At 37.2% G+C, this 12,809-nt stretch overlaps 1 protein-coding gene across 2 annotated transcripts; it reads left to right on the top strand.

The window, feature by feature from the left end:
- Nucleotides 1-17: 17 nt before the first annotated feature.
- On the top strand, nucleotides 18-11,929 carry LOC130692736 (myosin-I heavy chain-like). 2 transcript variants are annotated; one of them, XM_057515820.2, is made up of 37 exons: nucleotides 18-223; nucleotides 642-748; nucleotides 807-869; nucleotides 925-1,180; nucleotides 1,240-1,378; nucleotides 1,646-1,697; nucleotides 1,754-1,972; nucleotides 2,032-2,205; nucleotides 2,274-2,646; nucleotides 2,709-2,771; nucleotides 2,838-3,016; nucleotides 3,091-3,230; nucleotides 3,349-3,434; nucleotides 3,494-3,666; nucleotides 3,843-4,238; nucleotides 4,567-4,895; nucleotides 4,962-5,178; nucleotides 5,431-5,574; nucleotides 5,673-5,767; nucleotides 5,869-6,015; nucleotides 6,202-6,308; nucleotides 6,410-6,456; nucleotides 6,528-6,701; nucleotides 6,952-7,048; nucleotides 7,171-7,256; nucleotides 7,331-7,433; nucleotides 7,525-7,797; nucleotides 7,871-8,017; nucleotides 8,447-8,541; nucleotides 8,608-9,507; nucleotides 9,580-9,691; nucleotides 9,754-9,943; nucleotides 10,147-10,318; nucleotides 10,425-10,607; nucleotides 10,689-10,748; nucleotides 10,922-11,125; nucleotides 11,185-11,929. In XM_057515820.2, exons 1-37 carry the CDS (start codon nucleotides 190-192, stop codon nucleotides 11,272-11,274), a joined length of 6,426 nt encoding a protein of 2,141 aa, XP_057371803.1. In that variant the 5' UTR covers nucleotides 18-189; the 3' UTR covers nucleotides 11,275-11,929. The 2 variants fall into 2 exon arrangements, with proteins under 2 accessions (XP_057371803.1, XP_059351017.1); XM_059495034.1 differs by lacking the exon at nucleotides 18-223 and adding an exon at nucleotides 286-431.
- Nucleotides 11,930-12,809: the final 880 nt, after the last annotated feature.

Below are 12,809 nucleotides of genomic sequence, written 5' to 3'. Positions count from 1 at the left end.
GTTTCATTATAGTTTTCTCGGCTGTCAACTACTTTCTGTATCGTCTGCTGCTTTTTGTCGTTTTTCTTTGCGACAGTAATGCTATGTTCTTCAATTTTGATTCAATTTTGAAAATAGTGGGAGAAATTTCGTTATTTCAGCGATTAGTCACCATTTTAAACGTATAATGCCATTTCTCTAAGCTAAACAATGGAAACTTCGTTAACGAGGTGCAAAATTAATGGTAAGATAGTCATATTCTTGATAATTTTGTTTTCCCAACAGGAAATGGCACATTGGTTTCCTGGTTTTATGAAAGGCTTATATCTGTCTAGATAAAGCCATGTAGTAGTCTCTAAGCTGTTGGTACTGTAGAATCATTTAAATTTTTCTTCGTAGTCATTTCCAGCAGTGTTGATATTTTTCATTCATGGCCAAAGTTTGTGATGAAGGTGCTTTGCATTTCCATTCTCATTGTGTATGATTATTAATTGAGATGATTTCTGTTTTATTATTTGATAAACTTTGCTTATGGTGTTTGTGTTATATTTCCATTTTTTAAAATGTGTGTGTTATAATGTTGTTTTTACAGAATTAGATGTTTAACTACTAATTATTTATTTTCATTTTAATAATAACATGTAATTTTTGGGTCATATTAGGATCCCACCCAGAGGATGGTGTATCCGATTTGACTTTGATATCCAATATTGACGAAAGGGGCATTAACCTAAATCTCAAGACTCGATACAAAAGAGATGAAATTTATGTAACTAATTGACCACACAAGTTAACTATATTTTGTGATACTAATTTATATTTTGTAGACTTGTGCTGGCACCATCCTTATTGCTGTCAATCCTTACAAAGATCTACCAATTTATGGATTGGTAATTAACTGGCTCTTTTTTCAAAATTATTCCCTAACAATCTTTTGTATTAAAGGACTATGTTGAACGCTACCAGAGAAAACATGAAACAACTACGAAAGAACCTCATGTCTATCTTCTAACAGAATCAGCATTTACATCACTTCAGCATCAGGCTATTAACCAATCAGTTGTTATTAGTGGTGAAAGTGGAGCTGGAAAAACGGAAACTGCTAAATTTGTGTTGAACTATTTATGCTCAGTTACTTCTAACATTAGCACATGGGTTCAACATCAGATTATTGAAGCAAATACTATTCTTGAAGCTTTTGGTAAGAACAGGGTAGTTTTCTATGTGTTATTTGCAGATTAATTTTTTCGTATTTTTCAGGCAATGCCAAAACAGTCCGCAATGATAATTCATCCCGTTTTGGAAAATTCATGCAAGTCTGTTTTGATCCTCATGTCAAAATCAGTGGATGTGTTATTCAAGATTACCTTCTTGAGTTATCTCGCATTACCGTTCAAAGGTTAGTTCAAAAAGAAGAACTTGTGAAACGAAAAATTTCCCGCCCATATATCCAATTGTTTTCGTATTTCATTTTGATGTCGAGAGAGCTAATCGTCCAACCATAATAGTATGACTAAATTAGTCATACTATCATGGACCATCATGTGAGACTAGTGTTTTGATTGCGGGCGATAAATTCATTTGGTGGAAATCCATGACATGCAGTCTCCTTTCCAACGCAAAACAACTGCCAATTTAATTTTATATTTTGTTTACTTCAATAAAGCAAAGGGGAGCGGAATTACCATGTTTTTTATCAGCTACTTGCTGCCGCCCAGGTAAAGAAATGGTTTTCGTTTTATTTTGATTAATGCTATTTATGATCTTTCAATAGCATGATGAAGAATTGTCCAATCTTTGGATGCTTAAATCTTGGAAGCATTATGATTATGTCAATCAAAGTGGATGTGCTAGTATAAATGGAGTGGACGACTCGAAAAAATTCGACGGACTTCGTTTAGCCCTCAACGTTCTTCAGGTTTCAATTCAAGATACAGAAAGCATATTCTCCGTTCTCGCAGGAATTTTGTGGCTTGGAAATCTCCGTTTTAAAGTAATTAAATTGTACTAGTTCTTAATTTTCCAAAATAAAATTAGCACTCAACCTTTTAGGATATAGATGGAGAAAAATGTGAGTTGCTACGTGAAGATGAAGAAATTGTTATTATTATCGCTAAGTTGCTGGGACTAAATCTCGATGACGATTTCAAATTGAAAGAAGTACTTATCCTTCGACAAATCAACGTTCGTGGAAATGTCACGGAGATACCTTTACGACTTCATGAGGTCTTTAAATTTTTGAAACAACTTTTAGGGTCGTTTTTGTTTAATCTTCAGTACATTTAATTCTATAGGCTCGCGAAAATAGGCATGCCATGGCCAGGATTTTATATTCCCGCACCTTTTCATGGTTATTGCATCATATAAATCGGTGTACGAGTCCAGGAGAGAACACTAGCCGGTTCCTAGGAATCTTAGATATTTTTGGCTTTGAGAACTTTGAGCAAAACTCGTTTGAACAGTTGTGCATTAATTATACAAATGAAAAACTTCATCGGTTTTTCAATCATTATGTTTTTGCTCTGGAACAAGAACTCTATTCTGCTGAAGAAATCCAGTTCTCTCATATTCAGTTTACCGACAATTCTGCATGTGTTGAGCTTATTGAAAAACCTCCACTTTGCATTCTCAAGCTACTTTCTGAACAATGTCATATGCCCAAAGGATGTAAGCATTCATCTATACGGAGAGAGAACGGAGAAATTCTTACATTTTCTCATTGTTTGCAGGTGATCTTTCATACATCACCAACCTCCATGCTGAATTCGAAAATCATGCGTATTATATAAAAGGTACTAATTTTTCGAAAATTATTTTTTACCATTCTTTATGAACAATAACCGTACTGTTTTCGCCAGGTGATGATAGGCGTCGATGGGAACAAGAATTCGGAATTCGCCATTATGCAGGAGCTGTAATGTACAATGTTTCGGGCTTCGTGGACAAGAACCGTGATGTTCAACAAGAAGTTTTTCTAGATCTCCTTACTAGCTCAACGAAAGCGGTTGTTCGAGAATTAACTAGCCTTCCCAATCAGGTTTAACTTTACTCAAATATTTTTTTTTGTTTTCGCTATGGCTTTTAATTCGTTTCTTCATTGGGTCGTTGTAGGAAATGCCAACTCAGTCCAAGACTACTTGTGGGACCAATACTGTCGCGCGTGGAACAAACAAGGCGAAACCTACCAAAAGTGATACATTCCGCGTTCAGCTTACTCAGCTTGTACAGTCGCTCCAGTCAACCAATCCATGGTGAATACCTTTTTTTAGAATTGAATCAGATATCTAACTAAGAGACATTTAAGACGGATTTTTTTTTTTTTTTCGTGACATGGTTTTCTAACGCTTCATTTGATTTGCAAATCTTAAGGTACGTACGTTGTATAAAGCCGAACACCGGTAAACTAGCCAACACATTTCATGAACCTATGGTCTTGGATCAACTTCGTTATTTGGGTATTACATATTTATAAAATTACACTAAAACTTTAAGGAACTTTTCCTTTTTTTTTCAGGCATGCTCGATTTGATCCGTATACGTAGAGAAGGCTATCCTGTTCATATCGATTTTGATTCTTTTATTTCCTCGTACAAGTGCCTCTGTAAAGGAATTCGCTTCCCCGTGGGTGTCAAGGAAAGTGTCCATATGATTTTAAAAACTTTAAACTACCCGACTAATCAGTGGCAGGTAAGACAGTTTCCCAATATTTACTATTGCTCAAGGGGTAGAATGTATTTGAAAGAATAATAATAACGTAAAAATATTACATCAAATGTCAAACCACCAGCAAATGGAATTGCGTGTTTCATAATGCGTCATCATGATCAACTAACTGATTTCTTTTTTTTTTCTTTTTTTTTCAGGTTGGGAAGAGGAAAGTGTTCCTTCGGTTACAAGTGTACGAGCCCTTAGAGTCATCCCGTATTTCCATCCTAAATCAGTCTGCCGTTTTATTGCAATCGTGTTGGAGAAGATTCGTTGATCGTCGTTGCTTTTTAAACAAGAGGAATGCTGTCTTAGTTCTTCAACATGCCTTTAAAGGTTGGCAACTTCGGCTGAAATTTATACTTAGGCGGCGGGCAGCGATTGTCATTCAGAGTCATCTACGTGGAATGTTCGCACGCGAGGTAGCAATGGCCCTGCGAGAAATGCGCCGGGTAGAAGAAATTGAGGCCAAACAGCGAGAGAGGGAAAAGTTAGTTGCCCAAGAAACTGAGGCTGCCGAGACATTGGAAGAGGTTTCATCAATTAGCGACCAGGTTAGTAGAACAAGGCGTTTTTCGAAAGACAAATACTGTACGTTACGCTTACGATGGAAAGCAAATCTTCTAATAATAAATAAAATAAGATTTGTTATGGTAAAAAATATTTAAGTTCAAAGCAAATGTATTCATGTGTTATTTATATCGTTCTTTATTTTACATTTGAAAATTCAGTTTACAGTTTTAAGTTAAATGAGACCATTAAAAAAGTCTCAGAACCTGTTTGCGCGAAGCTCCATGTCGAGCGTAACAGTTGGCACTTTAGTTTAATTTACTCTAAGGAAAAAATTGAACACAAATTTACTCAGCTTTTTTTTATTGAAAGGATAACACTGGTCTTCAATCTCAGAGTTCTGCCGATGAGAGCAATAGTCACGTGCCTCAACGCCCGACGCAGAACGATCTCCACACCTTATCGCATTTTTCGGTGCAATTGAACTCCAAATTTTCTACAGCGTGTTCCCACAATCCATTCGAGGACACATTGGCGAATGCTGTTGCCGAAAATGTTGACCTAGACAACCTTTTTGCATTTTTGTCGGAAGTCCACGCAGACGGAGGGAAAAATGCTATGCTGGAAGAAATAGAAAACCAGATGACTGAATTGGCCTCTGGTTTTGATGAGGAAATCGAACTGGTTTCTCGAGAAAGAGAGTACGTACCGTGGGAAAAAAAAACGTGGAATATTCATCATATGGTCGATGTTTGTTTGTATTTTAGGAATGAAGTTTCTAAAGATTATGAAGAGTTTCCTCTACCATCGCCTCCACCTGTTCTAGAGTCTCTTGAATCGCCTATATCGGATTCCATGTTAGCGTTTGGGTTTCCATCTTTACCGGAACCAACTGAGAAACCTCCTCCTCCACCCACTATTCATCAAGATGAGCCCATCTATGAAGCTATTCAGCCTCGTTATCAATCACCGAGCATTAACGAAGTATTATGTGTTTTATATATTGCTATTTACCAGTCCCGTCGTCCAAGCGTAGTCGGCGCTATTCGTCCTCAACTTTTCTCTGATTACCTTTCCCTCCCCTTCCTTCTATTTCGTCTTCCAACCTTCCTGCTTTTGATATCTCCACGTCGTGCTATGTTGTCTTGACAATACCGGATGAAGCAGTCTAGCGAAAGCCAGTTAAATATGCTAATGTTTCCTAAACTTGCTTCAAATTTCAATTAACATTTTAAGGCCGAGAAGTTACAAGAAAATGATGCCATCGAAGCTCCGGATCCGTGGAAACCAAATAGAGAAAATCGAGAAGTGCGACGGAAGCTGAGAATTGCGCGCAAGCTCCATGAATTGGAGGAAGACATTCAATCAGCTGCCAACCAGGTTAGCATTTGAAACCAAGTTGAATTAGTAATAACCTTTTAGATGTAGCATTTCGTTAAAAATTAATTTGCATTATCTATAATTTTTCTGTGTTTCAGGCCAGTGAACTCCATGAATTGATTGAATTTGCTGAAAAAAATTTCAACGTTCATGAATATGTTTCTGATGTTAATTTAGGATCCACGCTTAAAAGGTAAGGAATTTGAGACAAAATAAAATTAAGTTAATTTTGTCACGAAATTAATTTGTAGTTGTTGATATATCTAACTGATAGTACTCCTTTTAACTTTGCAGAAATAAGAAATCTGGGGAGATAATTACAATTCCGAAAGAAGATATGGTTGTCTTCACAAAGTATAACTACATACCCACGTCTCATCTTACGCTTTACGACCACGATAGTATCGCTATCACTTGCGACATATTCAAGGAATTGTGCAGGTGCCAAATAGTTTCATTACCTTTAGTTCTCCTGGCTTTCCTACATTCCGTTTGTCTTACCTTTAAAAGTTAAAAGTTCTTTGTTTTTTTTATTATTTATTTTTTATTTTTTTTTTTTTTACAAACAAGCAAACAAAGATATATGCTTTGACATTGATCATTAAATATGAATTTTTCATATTAAAGGTACATGAAAAGCGAAATGAAGTATGAAGAGGAAGAAACATTTCTGCATACGGTAGTTGGCTACGGCATAGAACGAGACGATTTACGAGACGAAATATATGTCATGTGTAAGAATATCGTATACATTCAAAATTCGCTAGTGAACACCACTTAATTATTATTGCCACGTATTTATATATATAAATTTTTACTGATTTTTCTTGCCTAGGTATGCGCCAAGCTACTAACAACCCCTCGCCTGACATGTGTGAAAAAGTACAGTTTTTTTTCCAGGGCTATTTGTTTTTTTTTATTTCTACTTTTTTTTCTATTTTTTTTTTTTCTAGATTTGGACAGTATTGGCATTCTGCGTTGTCGCATTTGTTCCTAGCAAACTTTTACACAAATATGTTGACAGCTTTATCCGGAAAAATAGCATACAGACATCGTCGAGATATTACCCTTTTATATACTGGTGTGGAGAACGTCTACGGTCATCTAGAATTGCAGATCGAAAAATGGTAATTCAGTTTTAATTTACTTTGGATACTCATGGCGGCCATAAATGAGTTGGCAACTTTTATTAATGGGAGTTCAAATCGGAACTGTCATTGGAATTAGTAAGTAGCCGTAACCTCTCGACGTATGGCTAGATAGATTTATTCATTTAAAAATTGCGTACATGCACCACAGAATAGCAGTTTCACTAATTTGCACCCTATTGTTTGTGGTACGAGAAATAGTAATTCTATGATTGTTGATGTATTTCAGCCTCCGTCTTCACGGGAAGTTGAAGCAATTCGTCGTTTAGGTTCGGTCGTCTGCCGCGTATACTTTTTAGACGGAAAAAGCAGAGCCTTGGACATCTGTAAGACCTTTTTGTCTGACACTGGAGAACTAAGTTTGATTTTGGCATTGTTGGCAGATCCGTACATATTTTTGCTATTCAAATTTTAAACGGTTTTATTTCTGTTTGTTTTTTTTGTATAGCTTCATTAGATACTGCCGGTGATGTAGTGCATCGTATGTGTGAAAGCCTAGGACTAAATCCTAATGATGGATGGGCACTTTATCAGGTTTGACGTTACACGATCAATTGCAAAAAAAGAAAAAGTAATAAATAACATTTTCACCACGTGATTTCTTGTAGGGACCGGCTCGTGGTAGATACGCCCATATTAAAGCGCATGAATTTGTTTGTGATGTGCTTTCTTCGTGGGAGACCAAGCAAGATTCTTCACCGACACACAACTGTAACTATCACATTTTTTTTATTGATTTTTAATGGAATTGTCTGTTTTATTTGGCATTCATTCCAATAACGCTATTAAAATACTATTGAAGCAGGTAGAAGCTCAGTCAGCACAAACGGCAGCGGCAGTACCCGCGGTCTGAAGGCTGTTTCGCCTATCTCGGTTCCTGAGAATCGTTTCTTTTTCTACCGCCGTCTTTTCCGTGGATCTCGTGAATTGTCTGAAGACCCCATGGAAATCGCCCTGTTGTATGGACAAGCTGTTTATTCTGTCGTTGAATTGGATGAATTTCCCATCAACGATAAAGTTTCGCTGCAGCTCGCTGGCCTTCAACTTCAAGTTACTCTTGGCGACCCGGAAACAAGTAAGAATTTTGGAAACTTTTGATTGATTTGTTCTGCAACAGCCAATGATATTTACCGCATCTTGTTTCCTAGGAAAAGAGAACACGTATGAGAAAGTGGAAGTTTATCTCCCTCAGCGAATAATTGCCCAAAAACAGCGAGAGGAATGGTACCAGTTGTTAAGCCACGCACACGTTCAATATGGAACGGGGAAATCTGAGCTAATAGCTCGTGTTTGGTGTAAGTACATTTTCTGTTGTCTTTTCCTTGTTAGTCTGAAATCACATATACGTTTGCATGAAATCAAGATTTGCTTGATTTGAGAACCGAAAAACATCAAAGATGGCGTTGCATTATTTCTGTTGTAGTACTATTTGATTTTCTTTACGAGAAAGGAAGAGTTAGAGAGCAATCTGCAGCAGCTTTTCCTTTGTTGTTTTTTCCGCAAAAATCATTGCTGTAGACTAGAATTATCTGTTAAGGAAACTAAAAAGCCCTTTAAGAGGAAAACCAAACTTGAAAATTCGTGCATTATCATTCAATGCCCTAAACAAAATCAAATTAAGAATTTTTTATTCGCATGTCATGAAAACTTTTCGATAAAAAAAAATTTGTACGTTTTTTAAAACTAATTTCCCGTCCTTTTTTTGCTGAATTTATTGGATCTAGATCTTTCTTGCGTCATGCATTTCCCATTATATGGTGTGACGCAGTTTTCCGTCACATATCGTGGCTATTGGGCGTATGGAAACAAATTAATTTTGGTACGTATACTGTTTTACACACGATATGAAACATTATCTATAACTCGCTATTATTTGGGCAATTAGGGTATCAACTGCGATGGCGTCGCACTGATAAAACCAGATGACAAATTCGTTATGTATGAATATCGCTACGGCGACATCGAATCAATCTTGATTGACCCCAGCGATGATTTTCTAACGTTGACGCTATTGCAGTCTCTTTCCGATGCCCACAAGTGTCTAGTTTTTGAAACCAAAGAAAAGGAAGAAATTGCTTCTCTTATTGTTAGCTACTGTCCGGCGTTATCATACTGGTTGACGGATTTGGACCGCCCCAAGAAGCGATTGAAACCAATTACGAGCGAAGATAGGCTGCGCCGATTTCAAAACGTGATCAATTGCCGCAAACTTTTGGTTGACAGCGGAATTCTGCGCAAACCGGTCGACGACATGGGCAGATTCTTGCGCTCCACGCTAAGGCGTTTGAATAAATCAAAAATTGATAAGCTACGAGCTATTTCGTCAAGCTCGTGTGGTGAGAACTACAAAGGATTCACCCATGCCGAATGGGCATTCACCCGATATCCGCTTGCACAGTCGCTTATCAAATTTACAGAAATGGATGATAAGGCCGCCGTAGATAATTTCCGTTTAGTGTTATCCTATTCTGGACTACTGCAACCCGAAGATGGTCAATCGGGCAGCGAAGAAGAACTAATTCCACTTGCCCAGAACCTCTTAGAAAGGAGCATGAAAAAAGAGTGCTTGTTCAATGAACTCTTTCTACAACTCATCAAACAGACTACTGACCATCCGGAAGTCAATTCGCGTGTGAACCTTCGCCACTGGGCATTGCTAACGTTGATGTGTTCTATTGCATTACCTCAAGATAAAATTATTAGGAAATATCTAATTTCCCATTTGAAGCTATGTTCTGCTGACGTTACATCAGAAGAAGGGAAATTCGCGCGTTTTGCTGAAAAGGTGGGATGACTGCAATATTTCATGATTTACTTTAATTTTATTATCTTTGATTTTAATCTCTTTTTTTTTCAGTGTTTGTATAAAACCATGAATAGCCGTAGGCGTCAGTGGTCCCCATCTTCCCAAGAAATCTTGTGTACTGTTAGCCGAAGATTAATCTACGCTCGAATTTACCTCATGGATGGTAAAGCCCGTTTTAGCCTTGCTATGAAATATCCGTAGACTAATAGTGTATATTTGATTTAGGTGCTTTTCACGCGGTTGAATTTGAACCGACGGCCACTGCCAATGATGTTATCGAAATTATCAAAAACCGCATTGGCTTGCGAAGTACGTCTCAAGGTTTTGCTCTTTATGAAGTTCTTGGTGACGTAGAACGCAGCATGGTTTCCGATGAAAAATTAACTGATGTCATGGGCAAATGGGAAAGATACAGGTAAGGTGTTTAAACACTTTTCTTCTTTCGATTCAAGGAATTAGTAGCAGGAACCTTAGGTTGCCTTTTGGAGCTAAGATAATAACGAAGTTTTACACCTTTGGTGTGGAATAATAATTCATCATGAATGATCTTTTTCTAACTGATAGTTCTATCGTGCCTTTGTTTTATGCCTGACATAATTCACGTCATTTAACAAGTAGAAACTCCGGAGCCCAGCAACACCCGCAGCAACATCATGCATTCCTGTTTAAAAAACATCTATTTTTGGACCAATATATAAACTTGGGAGACCCTGTGGAGAAGGAACTCCTCTACTTTCAAATGTTACATTCTATTCGAGTTGATCGCTTTCCCGTTACAGAGATGGAAGCTGTAAGTTTCAGTTTTATTTCAAATGCTTTCTTGAAGAATCTCGTAACTCCTCCACTTGTCTTTTGTTTTATTTATTTATTTATTTTTTAAATAATATTATACCTAGATTATGATATGCTCACTCCGTGCCCAAATTGAGCTAGGAGACTACTGCCCAAATCCCCAATTAAACTATGGAGCTGTTATTCAACATTGTCTTCCTCCCCGGATCTTGTCTTTGATTGGGACGGAAGTCGTAGCACTTCATCACCAGTCGCTATTTGGAATGACACCCCAGGAAGCGAAACAGGCCAGTTTTTTATTATTATCTGTCTTAAAAATTATTTTTTAATCTTTAAACGTAACGTAAAAGGTTTTGCTATTTTAACAGGCTTTTTTTAACATCATACAAAGCTGGCCTCTTCATAAAGCCACCTTTTACGACGTCATGGTAAGTTTCATTGCACAACATAGTGTAAATCTCCAATCACGGATATCTTGAACTTGTCTTTTGAGGGCCTGCACTTAAATGCAAGATAAAAAAAGAAAATTTGGACTTATTAAGATTGCAAGTCGATTAACTTTTTTAATTTTTTTTTTTTTTTTTTTTTTCTGTTTTCCTAGCAATCTTTCACGTCAAACTGGCCGAAAGCATTATGGCTTGCTATTGACCAACGAGGCTTACACCTTCTAGAACATCGTACTCGCCACATTCTTTGTAATTACGATTACTCTACATTGATAAGCGTCAGTCCAACTTTGAATTGCCTCATGGTGATAACTGGAACCGACGCAAAACCCAGCAAAGTCATACTGAATACGCATCAGGTATTTTTTGTTTTGCTTAAAATCTTACCTACTGTTGTGTTTAAATTTTATTTTGACAGGCTTTTCAAATTGCGAATCTTGTGCGCGAATACTGCGACGTTTTGCAAGTAACGACTGGTATGTCACCGCCAACTCCTCTCATGGGATGAAATGAAAGCTACGTCTGTAAAAGACCAGGCTTCTTGTTTTACAGTTACCTACTGAACCGTTTCCACCAATCGAGCTTCCCCTGACTCTTTCTATTCATATTATATAATTCCCTGCCGAGGTTGAATGTACGTAGGCAAGTCTCGTACAACCAGCCAAAACTGATTGCAGGATTTTGTCATTTTTGACTCAGAAATAGCGTTAAATCTGATATTCTACATATATATTTAGGTCCCTAATAGCTTATCTCTGCGATCCTTGCGCGTTTTAAAATATTTATCTAGGAAAAGAAAACGAAGAATTCAATGACTTTCTATGCTTTGCCATTCCCTTAATCTCTCCATTCGGCTTAGGCTAGCCGATCAGAAAAACGAATGGCCGCTTTTACTCGTAGACTTCAGTATAAAGTTATTCAGCTTTTTCCAGAATTTCCACTCAGCTTTTTAGGTATTATATTTTAAGCAATCTTGCGATTACTCTAAATGAATGCTCATCTTTCTGCCAATCGGAACATAAGACCATTATAATATTGTACTCGGTAGTTCTAATCGCGCTCTACCTTTTGGAACTGCTTGTGTCATTTCCTTGCTTTTTATTTCTCAACCAAATATGAAAACTTAAGTCAACTCCTCATAGATAAAATTAGGAGGGGAAAAACATTATTTAGTGCTTACAGAGGCCGTATATTTCTGTATCGAGATAAATTTACTTAATTTAACGATAACGTGACATTTCTGATATGATTCGTCCTCTTAAATTTCGCAACTTCCTGTGGTCGGATCCCGATTGAACACATACAAAGTGCAGAAGTCAGATAGTAGAGAAACTTCAACGTTCACCGGAATCTTTCCTTCCGCGAGCCAAAATTCCAGTCTTTGCTAATTCGATTTGTAAAAAAAAAAAAAAATTTATTCCTTCGATCTGTGACCGATCTTTTGAATATTACTAATCCACTTCCCCCAGTATCAATTGTCCTCAGTATCGACGCTATGGCTAAATCTGCCTAAGAATTTAGCGATAATTAGTTCATTAAAATCCAAGATTACCTTTCGACTTACCAACGGAAAGGCTTATTCGACGCGCAGCATTTTTCACAGTGCATTGTGTTTTTGTTGGGAGTACTAGTTTCTCATAACCGGACTTGTCGTGTATTGTGACGTCATCTTATTTAAATCGCTTACGAAAATGCGTCATTTCTCTCCCCTTTTCATCTTGTCATGATCTCAGATAAACCATGGAGGAAAAAAAACGAACGAACAAACAATGGTGTATTACTCCGAGTTCCTTGATTACGACGTTAAGTTTTTCGCCAATTTGCATGTATAGGTCATCATCGTATAATTGTGTGTCCTTTACCTCCCTGTAGTTGCAAGCGAAATAAATTCAAATAAAATCAAGCTTTCCCAATATTAATGCGTATCTGTTGCTTAGAGCCTCTCTGTAAAACGCTGTTGCATATTGTACCGCAAATATTTGGGAGATTAACGCGCGTTGCCCAACGTGTTTTAATCTCGCTCGGCCGCGTACGTGATCTATC

Source organism: Daphnia carinata, chromosome 4 (assembly GCF_022539665.2).
Source record: "Daphnia carinata strain CSIRO-1 chromosome 4, CSIRO_AGI_Dcar_HiC_V3, whole genome shotgun sequence".
NCBI lineage: Eukaryota > Metazoa > Arthropoda > Branchiopoda > Diplostraca > Daphniidae > Daphnia > Daphnia carinata.
The sequence above is the reverse complement of the archived record's forward strand: the minus strand, read 5'-3'. Positions and strand labels throughout refer to the sequence as shown.